Source organism: Chrysoperla carnea, chromosome X (assembly GCF_905475395.1).
Source record: "Chrysoperla carnea chromosome X, inChrCarn1.1, whole genome shotgun sequence".
Lineage (NCBI taxonomy): Eukaryota > Metazoa > Arthropoda > Insecta > Neuroptera > Chrysopidae > Chrysoperla > Chrysoperla carnea.
The window spans coordinates 32,983,978-33,005,798 of NC_058342.1; the positions used below are offsets into that span (position 1 = coordinate 32,983,978).

Consider the following 21,821-nt stretch of genomic DNA (forward strand, 5'->3'; position numbering starts at 1 on the left):
TACATGTATATAATATCATTCAAAGGAAAAAAAGTAAATAATGAAATTATTATTAATTATTATTATTATTTACTAATGAATAAATTATAAATTATCTATTCTACTTTAAATTTGAATGGTACTAACTTCATCTACTTGTTCTAATAAACAGCTAACCTCGCAGATACTACTTACCGACGACAGTGCGGCTGAAAAATGAACTATAAATTCTACAAATTTTCAGGGACAGACGCTAATGCTTTATAGCGTAGCGATCGTTCTCCTTCTCTCTAACCTCCATGGACTTTACAGTTATATAGATATTTATGGCACACAATTTTAAGCGTGCCAACATCTGAGGTAATTGCTTAGGTCAAATCTATTGTAGAATCGTAAAAAAAATGATACGTGATAAGTATTTTTTTAAGTCAAAAAGCGAAAAAGTGAAATCACGATGTTTTATGTAAAACATTTTGTGATATAAAAATTTGACATTCAATGTACGTTTTTTTGATAAATGTATATTCAATATATATTTCTTTGGCAAAGGTTTCTATATTCTTTTGATAAACGCCTCTCTCTGTCCGACGGCTGTATAGTTTATGTAACTAGAAAAAATTTTAATTTATGGTTTGAAATTATGCTCATAGATGGCGTGGTTAAATGCCATAGACAAAATTTAATTTTTAAGATATATGTGTAAATTATAGCTCATGTATAATTCTGATGTACGAGCTGTATTATTGTTAAGTTTCATTAAAATCCATTCATTAGTTTTTGCGGAAAGCGTAACAAACACACAAACAAACAAGTAAGGATGCTTTTATATTTATTATATATAGGGAAGGGATAGGGATAATTACGGTTGAAATAAATAACAGACGATTGTTTGTTTTTTTTTTATTGAACGCAAATTATAATGGTACAATTATTTAAAATTAAATCAAAGATTCAACAGATCTAAAAAAAATCAACAGTATATTCTCAAATTTGATCAAAATAAACACTAAATAAAATTTTCCTGAGCTTTACAACTAATTGTTTGTTTAAAATTGGTTTAGCTTAACTAATAACAAAAATTTTAATACCTCTAATGGTACAATTATTTAAACTTATATCACAGATCCAACAGACCTAAAAAAAATCTACAATATTTTCAAATTTGATCAAAATAAACACTAAATAAAATTTTCCTGAGCTTACAGTTAACTGCTTGTTTAAAATTGGTTTAGCTTAACTAATGACAAAAATTATAATACCTCTAATGGTACAATTATTTAAACTTATATCACAGATCCAACAGACCTAAAAAAAAATCTACAATATTTTCAAATTTGATCAAAATAAACACTAAAAATTTATCGAGCTTACAGTTAATTGTTTGTTTAAAGTAACAAATAACAAAAATTATAATACCTAATGGCAAAATTATTTAAACTTATATCACAGATCCAACAGACCTAAAAAAAAATCTACAATATTTTCAAATTTGATCAAAATAAACACTAAATAAAATTTTCCGGAGCTTTACAACTAATTGTTTGTTTAAAATTGGTTTAGCTTAACTAATAACAAAAATTTTAATACCTCTAATGGTACAATTATTTAAACTTATATCACAGATCCAACAGACCTAAAATATTTTCAAATTTGATCAAAATAAAAACTAATTAAAAATTCTACGAGCTTAAATCTTAAAAATTATTAAAAAATTGACAATACTAGACAATAAAAATTCTTGACAAAACTACATCCTATCATGTAAGCATTTTCCACGATGGAGCAACATCTCAAGATAATTTTTTAAAAACAAAAACAATAAATTATGGCTTGTTTTAGAATTATATATTCAAATTATAAGTGGTTTAATCATGGAGGTTAGAAAGACTTTATAACCTCTTTATAACCTTCATGAGTTTAATTCTATCCCGACGAAACCTCTTCACTATTGCACTAATCAGTTTAAGGGCTGCCAACTTCAAAATTAACGATTTGAACAAATTTTTAGCGCGAATATTTGAGAATTTTCACTTTTTTTTATTAAATTGTCGATTTTGTTTTAAATAATGTAAAAAAGTGTGTTTACACGATTGAAAACAAATATTAAAAAATAAAAAATCTTGAAGTATTGTAGGTTTATTCCATTATTGTAGGAAATGAAGCAATTAATATTGCAATTTTAAGGAACAATACGATTTTTTATGGGACCAGGCTCAAAATGTTCATATGAGTGTGTAGAACACTTTGAGCCAGGTCCCATAAAAAGTCGTATTGTTCCATAAAATTGCAACCTTATGACCTTTTCCTAGTTTGCTTTAATTAACTAGAACTAGAAGCTAACTAGATTTAAAAAATTGAGACCTTCATTTAAAATTAAGACTTAGAATAATCTGCAATGACTCGAAGATTTGGTTAAGTTCAATGATTTAAAAATTTTGGTTGGCACAAAAATTGCATATTTTACGATTTACATTATATTTCAGTCTTGGAAACGATTGTTTTTTGAGTATTTGCAAGCATTAAACTAATCCGCTTTCTAACTAATCAATTTCGATGTAAAAATATTGTCCTAGCAAAAAATTAATTAATCCCGGAGGTTTTCTGTATTTACTCAGAGGAGCACCTGACTAAGACGATAATTGTGATAGCTCTGACGAAGAATCATCAGAAGATGCTGTTAGCCACTCTAAGAGAGATTCGTCAGGAGAAGATGCTACTGACCACTCTAGACGAGATTCGTAAGAAGATGATTAACATAACCTCAGACGACGGGTCGAAAATTCCAGAAAGCTCAGGCAAAAAATCATCTGAAGCAGACGCCTCTGATGAGGACAACCATTATGATACGTCTGGTAGAGTCTCATCAAAAAATTAAAGCTCACAACTTGACGTTGACGGTTCTGAGTGAGGAGGTGAAGAACTGTCATAAGAGTACTACACCGATGATGACACTCTGAGACCTCTGGCGAATCATCGTCATTGGATGATTCTGATAGCTCTGGCAAAAAATCGTCAACCGATTCTGAAAGCTCTGGCGAAAAATAATCAGACGATTCTGAAAGCTCTGGCGAAAAATCGTCAGATGATTCTGATAGCTCTGGCGATAAATCGTCAGAAGTGGATGATTTTGACGTTGACGAGGTTTGTGATAAATCTGGCAAAGAATCGTCAGAGATACTTGACGATTTAACTTCTGACTTGGTTGAATCTTTATCCTGAAAATGAGAAATATATCACTGTAAAATACATCATAAAAGAAAGATACTACACTCTAAACAGTTTCTTTCACACGAACCTCTTCCGCATTTTTATCGTCTGGATCATCCGATTCTGAATCTGATTCATTTTCAACGTGTGATAGTTTCATCTCCAATTTCCTTTTATAGCTCACCTCCTCTTTAATTGGTAAATCCTTAGCTAAATTTTCAACCAACTGTTTTGTTGGAGATGTTTTGATTTTTTTTAATGGTGGAGGTACAGGTTCATCTGGAAGGAATGTTGTCGATGTTGAAACTGATTCTTCAACTACTATTTTATCAGTAATTTCGATGCTCGAGTTTTCCCCCTGTTTTTTTCTTTTGGTAGTAACATTTTCTGATATTTTCATATCGAAATTCACATTATTTTTTTCGCCCATCTATAAAAGAGCAAAAGAAACAATAAAATATCATGTATAATGTCATTCCTTTTATAGAATATTCCAGTAATAATTTAGCAAAAAAAAAAAAAAACGTGGTTGTACCTTAATAAATTCCCCAAAATGGAGAAATGTTGTTAACAGCGAAAAAAACAAAATTTATCCACGAATTTGTTTAAATTTCTATTTATAAATTATTACAAGTTATTCACACAAGATGAAAAATTTCTATATTAATTATTTTCTTACTTTTCTTTCTCAATCGTTCACAACACACAAAAGTTTTACACTCAAATAAAACCGTTTACATTTATAAAGTTTTATACCGCTTCGAAGAAATATATATAGACTTATAAAATACAATAAATTATAACATATTGCTGTTATGTCACTCTTGTTCATTTAATTTGTATAAGCGCTCTCTTTTTAATTTTTGCGCCTGTGCACGAGGTGCGCTAACAGACAGTTTGAAATAGACGACTGCTAGTTCAAGAAATACGAGCATCTCATGACAGTATCTTATTGTATCTGCCAGCCATGTACCATGGTTGTGACATAATCAAGTTACTAAATTTAAAAATATTATTTAATTTTACTATAAATTAAAATTTTTTAATATTATATATCTTCGTTTTTTGTAATAGTGTCCCATTTTTGAACGAAAAAGCTAAAAATTAAAAACTTCAGAATCCAGCCAACTCCTCTTTAGTCGACAAACTTAACCCAACCAACTCGTAATTACAACAAAACAACAGAGTTATGAAAAAATAAAATAAAAAATGTTCAAGACAACAAAAATGAAATAGATAAAAAGAATCCAATAGAATCCAATAGGATTACATATGCTAACAAATTAAAAAAAAAAAAAAAACAAAACAAAACAAAAACAAAATTTTGAGACTGTTGCTGGAACCGAACTAAGCTGACTATAACATAAAATACATAAAGCTAAAATACATGTTATAGTCGAATAAAGAAATCGATTCCTCTTGATCAATATGCGTCAATATTTCAATCGGAAATCTTCGCCATGCTGATTATCATCTTCTCAGATAACCAGACAGCACTTCGGGCCCTTGAGGCGTCAAGATTCCAATCAAGGATAGTCTATGAATGCTTCGAGGAGCTGAATCATCTGAACAACACAGTCAGGCTGATCTAGGTACTGAGTCACTCTGGCGTTAAAGGGAATGAAGCAGCAGATTTGTTGGCACGAGAGAGTTCGCCCAAACCGACACTTTCACCTGAGTCTGATGTTCCGTAATTTACCGAATCAAAGAATGGCAACGATAAGCACATCTTGATTACTGGGGCCTTGCGTAGGGCATATAACAGGCTAAATTTTATATAACCACAGCCAGTCCATTCGACTTTGCTCGTCTGAAAGTTACTAGGGGATAAATAAGAAGGGTGGTGGGACTCTTGACAAGACATTGTTGATTAAATTATCACCTTCATAACATGAGAAGGTCTAATGATCCCACCTGTAGAGCCTGTATGGAGAATGACGAAACCTCCATACATGTTATTTGCACCTGAAGAAATCTGCAGGGCGTCACGTTCAGGCGTCTGGCCTCGACAGAATTGTATAGCTTCATCAGATTTTAATAACGCCTCTAACCAGAAGACGTTTCGTCTTTGGGTGAGGAGGGAACAAAGGACTCTTGGTCTAGGGACCTGCTTGCGGAACCCCTCTTTTTGTTTTTATTAATTTGTTCGTGGAAATGGAAATCACTTTTAATAATATTTTTATTTTAGTTGAGTCTTTTGAATACAAAAATTATTGTTTTACGTGAGCGTACACTTCCAAGCACGTGCTGAGTTGTTCGTATATTGTCGTATATTAAGTTAGTTATTCTATGATCTGTGTTTTTTTTTGTGTAAGTTGTACCTTACGAAAGTTGTTTTCGTGTACGTCGTATATATTCGTATTGACGTATGCATTCTAAAGACCATTTGACACTATGAATTATCTGATTGTAAAGTTCAGATGACACTACAAATTATTATGTGTCATAATACGCAGCCAAGAATGATACTATCGCCTGTAACTATTGTTTTTGTTTTTTTTTTTTTTTTTAATATATTTCGTTTTTGTTGTCTTGAACATTTTTAATTTTTTTTGATAACTCTGTATTATTTAATTACGATTTGGTTAAACTTCCTGAAATTGGGAAAAAGGTTGAAGATAGGAAAAATGAAAAGAATTGTGTTTAAAAATTGCAAACAATTTTATTGAATTGATTTAGTGAAATTGTAAAATTGAAGTGAGACTGACTCAGACATGATAATATGAATTCCTCTTAGAACGAATACTACGCATGTCTAATGCCTGATGTCACTTGTTTTACCTTTCCCATTAAATAGTTTCTTTTTTTTTAGCAATAATAAAGCATTTTCTTTTTTCTTTTAAATTAAAATTTAAAACATAACAAATTTTTTTTTTTATAAAATAATTTACCATTTTCCTGAGGCTTTTTTTAGAACATCCAAATCTGAAATTACTTGGAAATTTTCCTCTGTTTCATTAAAATAAAAATAATTCTACGTAAAAATGTTTTTCAGATCTGAAAATTTTGCAAAATATAAAAAAAACTCTATTCTAAAGAAATTTTCTTTTAGCATTTCAATTTGTAAAACTTGACAAGCATTGAAAAATTTGAATTAGTAAAAATTTGAATATTTTTAGTTAGAAAATATTGCCTATTATTCAGATAATAAAAGTCCAAAACCAAATAGGTCCACAAAAGTGTTGTGTTCAAATCCATAATTCGTGAGGTCTGGGCCAAGGGAGACTGTATTTAAGGGCCTCGAAATAAAAAAATTTAGGCGAAATTATTGATTTTGATATTAAAAACTGTTATTTTTATTAGAAGAGTCCCACACAAGAGGAAGGGTCCCAAGACCCTTTATGAGAAGGATCTCACGAAAGAGAGATGGCCCCAAGTTGATTTACGAAAACTAAAAAAACCGCTTCGTCTGGTTTTCTCCGGCGACTAATATGGTTAAAAGGTCCTGTTTTTTGTTAAAAAAAAAAGGCGTCTCGCGATGCCTTGAATAGCACCATCAAATCCGGCACTGTTTCAAGCTCTTAATTAACTCGAATGAAAAATAAAAGCTCAAATTTTTGACCTTAAAATGGACATAACTTTTTGTAGACCGTGAATGTGACCCTTATCAACTGGTGTACTACTATTTTCTTTGGCGCGTGATTTTTTTTACAATGAAAATGTTGATTTCCTTCCACAATCAACAAATGAAAAGAAAAAAAACAAAACAGATACTAAAAGCAATATTTTCATGAAGAAAAACTGTTTTAAGAAAATTTTTCTATAGGTATTGTAGGAATTTTGAGAAATTCACGTAAATTCTAAAATTTTCTAGCAATAAAAGCCATATTTTTTTCAGCAATACAACAATTTGTGGCAATAAATAAAAATATTGTGAAGAATTCTCATATTTGTGATCAAAGAAATTTTCTTCTAAAAATCAAAATAAATGCAAGAATTTTCCAATAAACACGTTTTTGTTTGTCTCGCTTAGAAAAAATATATATCTAAACTTTCTTTTTTTTAATAACAAAAGAAAAAAAAATGTTATCTTCATTAGGCACAAAATTTTCTGCACTATCCACAATTTGTTCTCTTTTTTTTTTCTAGAAAATTCGAGAAAATTCAATTTTTGTGAGTTTTTGACTAATTTAAAAGCCAAAAGTATGTGCAATGTTTATTTATAAGCAAAAAAATTCTAGGTCGATAAACTGAAACATGACTTTCTAAAAAAGCTTTTGATCTTATTGCCACCTAAAGATCAAATTCTAAGCTTCATATCAAGCATCAATCAGATATATTGTGATGATCATTGGTGCCACTTGGCGGGGGGTGTGCTTACTATTTTTATCTGGAATTGAATTTTCATCGAATTTCCCAAAAGAATCTAAATGCATCAACAATATCATATGTAAGTTTTGGAAGACCAACTATATTTAAAAAAATGATTTCTATAAAATATACTGACCGGGTGTTTAATACTGAAGTGAACTTGATAAATCAATAAATAAGTGTCAGCCATTTAAAGTTAGGTTGAGTTTGAGTCATGGGAGTTTAATCCCATAATAATTATTTCCGTGACCCGGGCACCCACAAACAATAAAATTTCTTGTTTCATGATTAAAGGCGCTCATATTATCGAAGTAATCAATAAAAATCAATAATTGTGAATACTATTCATTTCGATAATCAAGAACGCAGTTGCGCAGACGTCAATTTTATTGTTAAGGAGTGCCGAGGTCACGGAAATATAATAATTTAACATTTTTAATAAAACAATGTTTGACCTTTTGAAAACACCCTTTGTATAAACTTTCAACAATTGTATTTTTCTTAAATTTACGTGCATAAATTAAATTCAAAATTAATACTTCAAATAAGATTGCCATTGCTCCAGATTCTATCGGGAGATTCCAGAAAATCTTGTAGTTTGTCCCGGATTCCGATATCAACATAAATCCACCAGATTTCAATAAAGAAAGTGATTTTTTTTTGACAATTTCCGTGTGAATTTTTTATCGCCGGAAAAATCTCCCGATTATTCGGAACTTTGAGGTGGCAATCTTAACTTCAAAAATAAAATCCCCTCTCCCACATCAATTTAAAATATAAATAACCTAATAACAAAATATTTAGGTGAGTTGATCTTGGAAGCTTGTGTATTCATATCAATATAAGAGATCAGGGCCGTCTCAACTCTTATTCCAATTATTTTATTAATAAGAGCGTTCTTTCGCATTAAAAATTATGCTTTTCTCATTTACTCTCCGTTCTTCTCTTCTAGAACGGCTTTCTTCTCTTCGAAGATTCTAGTACGGCCCTGATCAGTATCACGTATGTGGTTTGAGTATGGCTCCAAAAATCGAACGTACCGTTTTTTTTTTTGAGTGTATCGCGAGTATTTTTATTTTTTGGAATACTTTAAAAATATCTTACAAATTCAACTCTCAACATTTTCAAAATTAAGTATCATTCAAATATCTTATTTAAATATCACATGATTTTCTAACGAGCCGAGAGAAAATTTTCAGGATTTTCTATTATTTATTTTCGAGCATGGGTGTAACTGTGAACATAGAAAGTATCTCTTTTAGAAACATACATAGAATATATCCAACGTTTTTACATTGTATAATAATTAAGTAAATTTAATATACTATTCTTTCATATGAATTAATGTATTTTGTATATACTTATTGTAAACAAAATTTCGCTCTTGGCGCTTACGTAATAGCGTGAGATTTTCTCTTATCACAAGAGTAATGATTATGGTACAAAAAACAAAAATTTTCATGATTTTTACTCGCAAGTTACTCAAATTTTATATATTTTTGAGTTGCTGCGTTGGATAATCTTTTAATATAAGTATTTGACTTTGAAGGACGTTAAAAAAGTTGTAGAGTTACTCCCATGTCGTTAGGCAAGAATTTAATCGGTTCAATAAACCTGAGATTACTTTAACAAACAACAACAAAAAAAATAAAATTTAAAAAAAAAATAAAAAAAACAAAATTTTTGAGTATTTTGTTTTGTATCTCACTGTTTCGTATCTTCAATCTCCTTTTTCTTAAATTTTGCGCTTGACGCTTGACTTGGAACATCTTTGAATTCTCAAAAATATGTCTTAAATGTCTAAAATGCACCGTTCAATCACAATTAGTTCATCTCAAACCATTTTGGATTTTATTCAATCACAGGTTCTCTTCAAACACTTCAATTATTTCGAAGTTCGAGAATTACGCAATAAGAATAATAATAAAACATAAAAGTGTCTTAATTACGGTCTCATCTTGTTTGCGCCACTCTCAAAATAATTGAAGCATTTTGAACACTCTGTATATGTATTTTGTTTCGTAGTTATCTCAAAACGATTTGAAATTGAATTGAAAAATATTTATTTAAGGTAGTATAGCAGTATCGAGGCTCATGAGCTGTCATGAGTGTCTCTGTTCAAAAACAGAGCTGAGTGTCTCTGTTCAATAATGCCGGAAATTGTTTTCATCACTATAAACCGAATTGTGAATTTAGTCAAACATTTAGCTCATATTTTGATCATTTTTTGAAAATTAAAAAATGATTGTTGATTTGACAAAACGATTTCCCCTTCTCGATCCTGCTAAACTACCTTAATTGAATTCAATAATATTTACAAAAAGAAAGATTTCAATAAATTTGTGTACTTCGAACGTACTTCAAATGTACGACACCAAAAAAATGGATAACAATTAGAAGGACCATAAAATAATTCGAATCATTGAGTTTGAGCATGCGTACTTACAATTACTTATTAAATATTATAGGGACCAAATATATTTTAATGATTCATAATTTGTTTATGAAAAAAGGCCGTATTATTGTTAGTAGTCCATAGACGTCGCAATTTTTTACATGCATCGTACATCCATCAAATGAAATTATTTTTAAAATGACATAATAAAAATAATAATGGGGGTTTATCCTCTGTAAGTTTGATATACGTCTTATCACAGAGGTCACTCACATCATTATTTGTTAATCTTTATTTATTAAATTACAAACATATTTACAAAAACATTTTTGATGTGGGTGGAATCGATTACTTCGTTCTTATCCAAGCGACGGTAATGTGATTAATTCTGCACCTCCATTAATTATAAATTGTTCACACTGCCGCTGCCTGGATTCGAACCCGCAACCTAAGTCTAAATAGTCCAACTGCCTTAGACCCCTCGGCCATTTAGGCTCTTCATTGTAAATATGTTTGTAATTGAATAAATAAAGATTAACAAATACTGATGTGAGTGGCCTTTGTTATAGGGGTATATGTCAGAGAAACGGAGGTTAAACCTCATTATTATTATTAAAAATTACATAAAAATTTAGTTTTGTTTAAAAAAAACAGTGACATGACGTATATAACATGACGGTCACTAGAACTAGCTCACAGTGACACGGTCATCTTTAAAAACCTAAAAACGTTATCTTGGTCGATTTGTTTTTATTGTAAGTATAAATATTTTTTGTTTGTTTTTTATTTAATTATTGTATAAATCAGGAATGTTTGTTGTGTCGTCGTAGTCTTAGTCTTACTTATAGAGACACAGGCGACAATCGAGTATTTCGAGTATTCTTTATGAGAAACAGAAAAAGCATGATGGCTTTTCTATATATTCTTGTAATCCACGACTGTAGACATTGAGCAATTGGCAATGAACTCTGTAACAAAATAAAAACAAGTGAATACAAACAATTGACTAAATTAATTGTTGAAATACCATGTATATACAGTGTTTGCGCCTTCATGGGTAAACAGTGATGTTTACGAAAAAATGTTTCCAACAAAAGTTGTTAATTTTTTTATAAGGAACATTTTTTACATTTAAACTTTTGTTTTTTCTCTAACGGTTTACAAGATGGGTCCAACGGACCCAAGAACCAATTGACCTATGCCACTATATACCAATTTTTACGTCCTGAGCATGCTATAAAATTTCAGCTTGATATTTTTTTTCGTTTTTGAGTTATCGTGTACACAGACTGACAGCGTAGCTTTTGAACGAATCCTCTCCCCCTCTTGACCAGGTCACGTGGTTTATGGATGCTCCCTAAATTAATTTCACTCACTAAAAATCATAATTCTCTGAATTAAAAAAAGCTGAAATACCAAACGGTTGTGTTTTTCCACCGAAATACAAGAAAAAACCCAAAACGGGCCTAAAAAAGTTTTATTCCAAAAATTTGTTGTATTTAAAATTAACATCCAATATTAGAATTGGCCCCGTCTCAACCCTTTGGTATTCCAGCTTGTCTTTTGACGACCAAACTTTTATTTTTCCTCAGTGAAGCATGCTTTTGTGACGCAATCACCAAATTAGGTGCCTTATTTACGCGGGCATATTTTTAGTCCAGTAAGTGAAATCTGAGAGATTTACCTAACATGAATATCAGCTTCTTTCACAACTTCTCCATCACAATTCCAGACGCTGCTTGTTGAATTTGAGCTCACAGCGGCATCACCAACATTTGAATGAAATTCAAATTCACGCACACGATACACTTCCACAAATGGAAAATCATTCTAAAAATGAAAATTACATATCAATATTAATCTTAAACATTTTTTACACTAAAACTTTTGTTCTATTTCTAATGGTTTACAAGATGGATCCTACGGATCCAAGACAGTAGATACTTACAATTGTTTTAGCACGACTGGATAAACGTAACAATAATCGTAAAACATTGAATGCAGAGGTATGTCGCACCAGAACCAGATTCACACAACCATCACCGATATGACAATAGGGGGCAATACCATTAGGACTTTTAGCACATGCGCAGCTTACATTCGCACCATTTACCATAAAAAATTTTCCACGTACTGTACGCCATTCTGTGTTGCTTGGACTCGTATTTGGATCTGTTGTGTTAACCGTTGTCTGTACTGTACCCGTGGCCGTGGCATGTGACAGGTCTGTTGTACTCGTGTGGGCTGATTGATCTTTTTTCGAACTACATCGATTACAATTTTCTAAACATTTCGAAGGATCATCGTTTTCTGTATCATTTTTTTCACATAATAAACGTAATTCCCCGTCATAGCCCGTATTCGAAAGAATTTTTTTCAAACCTAAAAATCATCAAATCAAACAAAAAAGATTACCTTGAGCCAAAGATTCGTTAGAATAAGACGTGATTTGATATTAGTATACTTAATAAGCCGGAAAATGTGAAAAAGTGATGAAACAGCTCCGATTTAAAAAATTATTGTTTGTGCGTATTCCTTAGACCTTCAGGAAAATTCATCCGCACCTATTACTATAAAAATGTCAAAACCTCTGCATTACTATGAAAAATGAGAAAATTTGGGTAGTTTTTCCACCCTCTAAGCAGTCTAAAAATGGTCTCCTGGGAATTTTCGGGATCGCCAATCATGAATCGTTTCTCGTAGATTTTTGGGGTCGTTGATCACGAATTGAGAGTCAACAAGCAACTGAGAATGATTGCAACTGAGTCAATTTTCTTTTTTTTGTCCTCGAATTCGTGATCAGCGACCCTAAAAACCTCTATGAGAGCTAAATTTTTATCTCTGGAACGCTAGGGGTGATTTTAATGTGTTTGCAACTATCTTCAATTGCTTTTTAATCTCGAATTCATGATCAGTGACCTTGGAAAGTCTTGGGAGTTGATTTCCAAGGTTAATTTTGATTTTTTTAAATTTTCTTATCACTGTCACTTTTTGGAGTGCTAAGGGGGTGGGAAAACTACCTTGATTTACTCATTTTTCATGGTAATGTAAAAGCCTGAAGGTCTAAGAAATACTTTCGAACAAGAATTTTTTAAATCGGAATTGTTCCACAAGTTTTTCTCATTTAATGGTATTTTCCGGCCCGATTTACTGTATTATATGCTTACCAGAATAATCGTAACGTTTGGGACCCATCCAACGAAATCGTTCACTATCTTTTGCAACATCACCTAAAAATCCATAACTCATAACACTTGCGTAAAATCGTATAAAACGATCTTGACTGAAAGCTGATGCTAAATCCAAGCCGATAGTTTCCCCAAAAATGATATGTAAGACAGCGGTTTGGATGTCACTAGTTCCATGCACACAATACGCCACGGTATCGGTACTACCACCAGGTATCACACCCACAGGTACTTCTGGAGCTGGGATTTCAGCGTTTGCATCATTCGGATTGATATTTTTATCTTTACATGCTTTCAATAGGAGACCATTAAACAACTCGGAAAATGTTCCATCACCACCAACACATGCGACTGCGTCGTAGATGTTTAAATTGAGGTGCATTAACAAATCGGTGATTTGATTTTGACGCTGGGAAATAATTACACTCACATCGACTTTGGCTATTTGGAATAATGGTTTACCATGTTTCTCAAATATTTTAAGAGCTCTCTGCTTTCCGCCATATGGATTCACAAACAGGAGGAGGCGTTTAGGTCGATGTACAAAACCTGTAAATATCTTTTTTGAAATTATATCATTCAATTCAGATTCAGTCGTAACGTAAGTCAATCTTTAAGGTAATTGTAAACCTACAGTATTGTAAAAAAGTTTTGGTTTATTGTACGGTACATACATATAAACCAAATACATGCTTTGTAGTCAAATAATGAGTTATTTTTAGCTTTACAATACCACGCAACTACAAAAATATATAATATATTGTGTGCAAGTGATTTTTATAAATTTGATAATATAGATATCTCTCTTCAATCATTAATAAACTAACTATAGTCGTCTCGGTTCATGAAATGATGAATCTTCGATGAACTCATAATGAAATAAAAATGATATGGGTCGAATATTTGAATTGGTTATGTTGGTATACTTACTATTTAAATGATTTTGTATTGTTCGTATCCACATGGTGACCTGACGTGGATCTGTATGAACGACAGTGATGCGTCGATGGCGCCACACATTGTTATTCAATCGTTTTGCGTAGTCTAGCACGAAGTAGGTACAATCTGGTTGATCATCTCCAGCAGATATCGCGATTACATCGCATAATGGAATTGTATGTTGGGCTAAAAAATATGTAAAATACGAAAAAAATTATCGATGGTTAATTTTAAGGTGATTGTAAACCTAGAGTATTGTAAAAAAGTTTTGGTTTATTGCACGGTACATACAAATAAATCAAATATATGCTTTGTACTCAAATAATGTGATTTTTTTTAGCTTCACAATACCACACAACTAAAAAAATATATAATAAATTGTGTGCAAGTGATGTTTATAATTTGATAATATAGATATCACTCTTCAATCATTAATAAACTAGCTTTACTCGTCTCTGTTCATCAAATGATGGATCTTCGATGAACTCATAATTAAATTAAAATTTTGTTTTGATATCATCGACAATCTTATATTTTGATGGTATTATTATAAACTACAAGATTGTCTAAATATTTGAGATAGTTTTTTATGACACTCTCTAGATTTTTTGATATAGAAATATCCAATTGAAAAGGATAACCTATATGATTCATCATTTTTTCAGCCAACTTTTGAACGACAATAAGAAAAAACCCGATGACTTAGGAATTCTTTGTGATTTTTGTAAACTTTGTTAATAAAAAAATGTATTTATAAAGTTTTAATGAAATCCCTAGTATTATTCAATCCTTGCATATCTCCTTAAAAATGTAAAATTTTTCTAGACATCATTCCGAATCCAACGAACATATCGTATTTGTACGATCATTATTTTTATATTTCACCAATTTGAATTTGTTGACTAGACTATAAAATAAAATAAAATTTTCGTTCAGGTAGAGTCAAATTACATAAATCCGATTACTAATGATGTAATGCTATCTAAATTTAAATTATTAATTTACCGATAAAAATTTTTTAATTCTTTGAATTGTATTAAATTTAAAGTGTACTGATAGACGAAGAAACGAAGGAATAAAGTTCAAAAAATTTGAGCAGTATGTCCGATTTGAATGCGGTTTTCGGCATTCGATTCGTTAGAGCGTCAAGAAATTTTATGACCAAGTCTCATTCGGTTAATAGTCATGAAAATGATTTCAAACTTGTTACACGGGAGTTTTTGGGGTCGCTGAACACGAATATCGTGACAGAATTCGTCTCAAAGGTACCTGGTTCTTAGAGTAAACGGTATACCCGTCGTCTCCAGGAGTTTTCGAGAAATTCATCATATAATAAACCTTAAACGTTTTGATTCGGTAATAATTAATAATAATTAATCCAAAGATAATATTGAACACAAATATCGTGACAGAATTGGTCTCAGAGGTACCTAGTGCTTAGAGTAAACGGTTTCTCGTCGTCTAGTGGAGTTTTGGAGAAATTCGTCATATAATCAGCCCAAACTCGTTACTCGGGGGTTTTTGGGATCGCTGAACACGAATTTCGAGACAGAATGGATCTCAGAGATACCTGGTGAAACGGTATCCCCGTCGTCTCCAGGAGTTTTCGAGAAATTCATCATATAATAAACCTTAAACGTTTTGATTCGGTAATAATTAATAATAATTAATCCAAAGATAATATTGAACACAAATATCGTGACAGAATTGGTCTCAGAGGTACCTAGTGCTTAGAGTAAACGGTTTCTCGTCGTCTAGTGGAGTTTTGGAGAAATTCGTCATATAATCAGTCCAAACTCGTTACTCAGGGGGTTTTGGGATCGCTGAACACGAATTTCGAGACAGAATGGATCTCAGAGATACCTGGTGCAACGGTATCCCCACCGCCTCCTGGAGTTTTCGAGAAGTTCGTCATATCTAAAGATGATATTAATATTTAATCTAAAGAATAAATTTAGAAATGAATTAAAACAATTGTTTGAATAAGAACGTTTTACAATTTAATTAGGTAAATAATTATTAATAATTAATCTAAAGTTATTATTTGCTTTAGATCACTGATCAAATAAAAATAGAATAATGATGTTTTGTTTTGATGTTGAATATTTAAGATAGCAAATCAGCAATCATTTTTTAAAGGCTGTTATGTTACAAATTTTAAAAATTCTTTGATTGCCGTGAAAAAATTTATGAAGAAAAGTGATTTTCCAGATAAGCATGGTTCAAAGTTCATTTTTCACACGCAAGTACAGTGGAATATGTGAAATTTCTTTAGTCCTAGGGCAGTTTTAAATACCTTCCCATTAAAATGGTGAAAGAAGGATTGCAAAATTTTCTACGTTACACTCAAACGAAAGAAAATTGGAATTCATTATATTAAAACAAGTGAAAACATACAATTGACTGAGTTAATTGTTGAAATACCCTGTTTATAAAGTGTTGAATATCAGTGCTTGCATTATTTTTTTGGTTTTCGAAAATTTCGATAAAATTCGATTATTCGAGTTTTTTTTTTTCGTTTTTGGAGAAAAACCATTAATTGAAGTTACCTGCAACTCTGTTTCTTTTCAACTCTGTTTCTTTTATAGTTTTGGAGAAAATAGACACCAAAGTTTTGACCAAATTTGCGCCCTCACGGGTAAACAGTGACGTTTACGAAAAAATGTTTCACACAAAAGTTGCTTATTTTTTTATAAGGAATATTTTTTGTATTTACACATTTGTTCTATCTCTAACGGTTTACAAGATGGGTCTAATTAGGTGATTTTATGAACACCTATACCAAATTTTTGTAAGCTCTAGTTACAAACTTGAGACTTAACTTGGTATACCTTGATATATACTACATGCATACAGGGTATAATGAATTGATGACGCCACTGATCATTATTTATAATCGTCAGTATCAGAACAGTGAACAGGTACAAATGTACCTGCATTTATTATTTAATTGATTAATCAAAATCAATTATTTGATAAATATTTAATTTAGTTATTCAACTACAAAATATATTATTTAAAAACTATAAGTCCTTTCGCAGGATAGGGGGTTTCGAAGGAAGTAAAGCGGGAAAGATTGGTTTATTCATACAATCTACAATTATTATTTGGGTCTATTTAATGTTATTATTGTTATTGCACACTTTTGAAATACACGGTATCTTATATTTATAATAACAATAATGGTAATTAACAATTATAAATTCACGGAGAAAGTTTACAGAAAACATTTTTGTTGGAAACTACACGAAACATTTTATGTCCATTAATTTTAACACACAAAAAAATAACATTAATATTTTTACTTACACGAGGGTTTGTTACCCACAAATTAGAGTTCACCCGGTTCGTCACAAACATCAAATTTCAAAATTACCTGATCGTTTTTTTATATAATTAACATAATTTTCTCCGGAAATATCTTAGAAATTAAACACTCAATCATTAAATTAATCTAATTTTTGTATTTCTCGATTCTTTGGACTTGGCTCTTTATATTGGATTTTTTACAATATCCCAAAAATTATACATCTAATCATCAAATGAACACAATTTTTGTACTTTTAGGGTCAAAATTACCTTATAAACTGAGTTTTATCGAAATCAGAAACCAAGAAAATTTCTCGATTTTTTGGATTTTTTTCAAGGGGTGGCCCTTTGAAAAAATCGAAAAAACCACAAAAAAGTTTTTCGTTTCTGAATTTGATGTAACCTAGTATATAAGGTAATTTGGACCTGAAAAATTCAAAAATCGGGTTCATTTGACGATTAGACGTATAGTTTCTGAGATATCGCCATGTCTGGGCCTATTTTGGTCAATAACTCAAAAACTATTCGCCCAGTCGTCAAATAAACCCGATTTTTAAATTTTTTGGGTCAAAATTATCTTATAAACTGAGTTTTATCAAAATCAGAAACAACAAATTGTTTTCGATTTTTTGGAATTTTATTAAGGGGTACCCCTTTGAAAAAAATCGAAAAAATCGAGAAAAAATAATCGTGTCGGAATATGATAAAACTTGGTTTTTAAAGTAATTTCGACCCAAAAAGTACAAAAATCGGGTTTATTTAACGACTGGGCGAATAGTTTTTAAGATATCGACCAAAATCGCTCCAAACATAGCCAAATCTCAGAAATTAGACGTCTAACCGTCAAATGAACCCGATTTTTGAATTTTTCAGGTCCAAATTACCTTATTTACTAGATTTCATCCAATTCAGAAACGTTAAACTTTTTTGTGACTTTTTAAAAAAGGCAGAATTTTTAAAAATTCAAGAAAATTTTACCCAAAAAAGATATAGATTAAAATATTTTTGAGGACAAAGGTTTATTTCTTAAATTTGAAACTGGTATAAAATAATAAAGCTAAATAACCTTTTTTATCAATTAAAAGTTTTGAAAACTTCCTCACTAATTTACAACATAGATGAAGTTAGCCCATTTTATTTTATAATTTCCGCTCATTAATGAGTAATTAAACAGCTGCTAGCTGTTCTAATTGCAACACACGACTTCTCAAAATTATTTGTTGGAATTTTTAAGTTTTTTTGTTGTTGTGGGGAATACCAAAGTTGGAATCTTTATCTTAAGGTGATTGTAAACCTAAGGTATTTGTTTCCCTACAGTATTGTAAAAAAGTTTTGGTTTATTGCACGGTGCATACATACAAACCAAATACATGCTTTGTACTCAAATAATGTGATTTTTTTTAGCTTTATAATACCACGCAACTACAAAAATATATAATATATTGTGTGCAAGTGATGCTTATAAATTTGATAATATAGATATCGCTCTTCAATCATCAATACTCTAACTATATAGTCGTCTCTGTTCATCAAATGATGGATCTTCGATGAACTCATAATTAAACCAAAGTTTTGTTTCGATATCATCGACAAAACACTGTACACTGCTTTGGTACATCCCTGTATTCCTTTGGTATTCCTGTAAATACTACTGTACTTACAACAGAATCAGTACATGTTATTACGATATTATTACACAGAGCACAATGGCGCATTAGAAATGTGCTGGGCCCATAACCCAGAGATCCTTAGATCGAAACTATGCTCTTTCTAACAAAATTTTTTTTAAACAAAATTATGGAGATAAAGAGCGTTTAAACCTGTACTCAATCTTTAGAGGCGTTGAAACACGTATACTATTTTTTAACATTGCCAGTAATGGGAGCCTTCTCTATTTTATACTCTTTGGGTACATCCATGCCTTGATTATCTATAATCAGTTACTTAAGATGAAGGATGGCAGCCACTCCTCTTAAAACTATTAATTATTATAATTAAATAAAAATTTTCCACATATTCAATACCTTGGCTAGTGACTGACTAACTGACTGCACAAAACGATTGTGATGATAAGGATACAAATCAATTGTTTTGATACTGAACGCCAGAACACTTAGAACGTGACCTTATCACGTAATAGCCATTTTAAATATTTCAAACAATAATGAAAATTTTTCCTACAGCTACATTTATTAAAAATTAATCGTCTATTGCCATATTTTTACAATTTTATTACTTATTTGAATAAACATTATACAAAAACTTTTGTAACTCAAAGGACGATGCACAAACTTTATAGAAAAACGTCTTAAAATTAAATTGTCTAAATTTTTATACCCTGTATATATGTAATATACAACGTGTTCTGTTATTAACTGCAGAAACCTAACTTCTCAAAATAAGCTCATCAAGAGCAACAAAAAAACTCTTTTCCAAATTTGGATCTGAGCCCTAATTTGGGAGCTACAGGTATGACAAACATTGATAAATTTGATTATTCACAGCCTATCATTCGATAACCAGTAGCCAATGATAAGTCCATTTCCAATTGTCTGTCTGTCTGTCTGTGAACACGATAACTCAAAAACAAAATAAGATAACAAACAAAAATTTTTACAGTGTGCCCAAGTCAATCTTCGACCCGTAGGACCCATCTTGTAAACCGTTAGAGATAGAACAAAAGTTTAAATGTAAAAAATATTCCTTAAATAAAAATAAACAACTTTTGTTTGAAACATTTTTTTGTAAATGTCACTGTTTAACCGTGAGGGAGATTATGGAATAAACATAAAGTCATTCCGTGCAGACGACTTTTGAATTTTAGTGTAATTGTGCATTCTAGAAATTTTTGGCACTTTGTTGATAATATAATATTAATTGATTGTATTATAAATAACTAAGCCAAAACAACGCGTGACCGGGTCAGCTATTCATAAAAACACACGCAAATACGTTTATACAATAGAGATAATAACATATAGAGTCGTAAAGTGGTTGCCCGAACGTTTGATCATTGTATAGAGAGAGACCAGATTTTAGAGGCACGATAAGACAGAGATAGACATAAGTAACGAATTCTCTCTCTTTTTAAGCGGTCAAGAATTCACTTATTGCAATTTCCTATGCTTTTAAGCCTCTAGGTTATTATATCTATGGTTTATACATGTAAAACTTCGTTAAAATATCAATTCCATGATTTTAAAAAATTGACACCTCCAAAAACCACTTTCTTGGCACAAACTCAACCTACATACCCATTTTCAATCCTCTAGCCCCGTTCCGAGGGACTGTACAGTTTCGCAAAATGATTAACACGACGAAAAATCAGCCTTTTCCCTAGGAATTACCTTCAAATTTTTGAAATTAAGCCCCTTTCCTTAAAAATCCACCTAGCATACCCAATTACAGCTTATTTATGCAAAAGGGAATCGCAGGATAGACCCAAAATTAGCGAGAAACAAATATTTATTTCGGACACCTCCAAAACCCCAAAAATCGAGTTCGAATTTTCGAGGGAAACATGACTAAAACCAAATTGTGTTTTGAGTATTTTAATTCGATCCAAAAAGCATTTAAGTGTCTCCAAAAGTTTTGTTCGGTAGTGTATGAGTATTTATTTAATGTAATAAATTTTTTTGTAACTTTAAACAACATTAAAATTGTTTAGCCTTGAACTGAAAGGTAATTTGTAAGCATGCTTTGAAAAACCCGTTCTCTGTTCTGTGTACCAACTATCTCGGTTAAGGGAAACTCAACCTTCATTTGAATAAATCATATTATACAAAAAAAAATGTAAAAAAAATAAAAATTATGCATATTTGCATAAAAAATATTTAGGCTAAAAAATTTTCGCTGATTCAAAATATTCAGGGTAAAACAAACTCAATAATAAAACAAAACAATTACGATATATTCAGTTTACTTACAATGTGGTAAATTTTCTGTTTCCCAAATAAATTTCCATCGATGTAAATAAACTCGACTACGTTTTTTATTTACAGTGAACGTACTGAGTAGGACAGTTTCATTTGGATCTGTTTGAATCTGATCGTTTCGTAGCATTTTTTTTTAGAATAAGATTTAGATTTTTTTTAAATTTAATATCACATACATAAATAAAACAACTTGATTTTAATATATATTTTAATATTTCATTAAATTTAATTTAAATTTATTTATTTATTAACCTAGCTAGCTATCCTAGTCATTTATTTATTTTATTTTAGTTATTTAGTTCACTTCTTGTTTTTTTTATTTGTACTGAATCACATTTCTACAATATTTTCATTTTTGTTTACTTCTGCTAACTTCTATTCGATTCATTCTGTTTTCATACAATTCAACATATTTTATTTACATTTTCAATGAAATTTTCACTCATTTTTACATTGAAAAAGTCAAAATTTACTGATTTACCTAGCTTTGTTGTGTTGTGTACGCGTAGCTACACTCTCAAACTCATCTAACACTGACAGTCTGTGACATGACAGCTC

At 30.8% G+C, this 21,821-nt stretch overlaps 1 protein-coding gene across 1 annotated transcript; it reads right to left on the reverse strand.

The window, feature by feature from the left end:
• Positions 1 to 7,092: 7,092 nt before the first annotated feature.
• LOC123302753 (ceramide kinase) lies at positions 7,093 to 21,409 on the reverse strand. The gene is made up of 6 exons (XM_044885831.1): positions 21,255 to 21,409; positions 14,011 to 14,205; positions 13,060 to 13,629; positions 11,841 to 12,274; positions 11,577 to 11,722; positions 7,093 to 10,860 (listed from the first exon to the last, which is right to left on the reverse strand). The coding sequence occupies exons 1-6, from the start codon at positions 21,388 to 21,390 to the stop codon at positions 10,776 to 10,778; spliced, it is 1,566 nt and encodes a 521-aa protein (XP_044741766.1). The 5' UTR covers positions 21,391 to 21,409; the 3' UTR covers positions 7,093 to 10,775.
• Between the last annotated feature and the right edge of the window lie 412 nt (positions 21,410 to 21,821).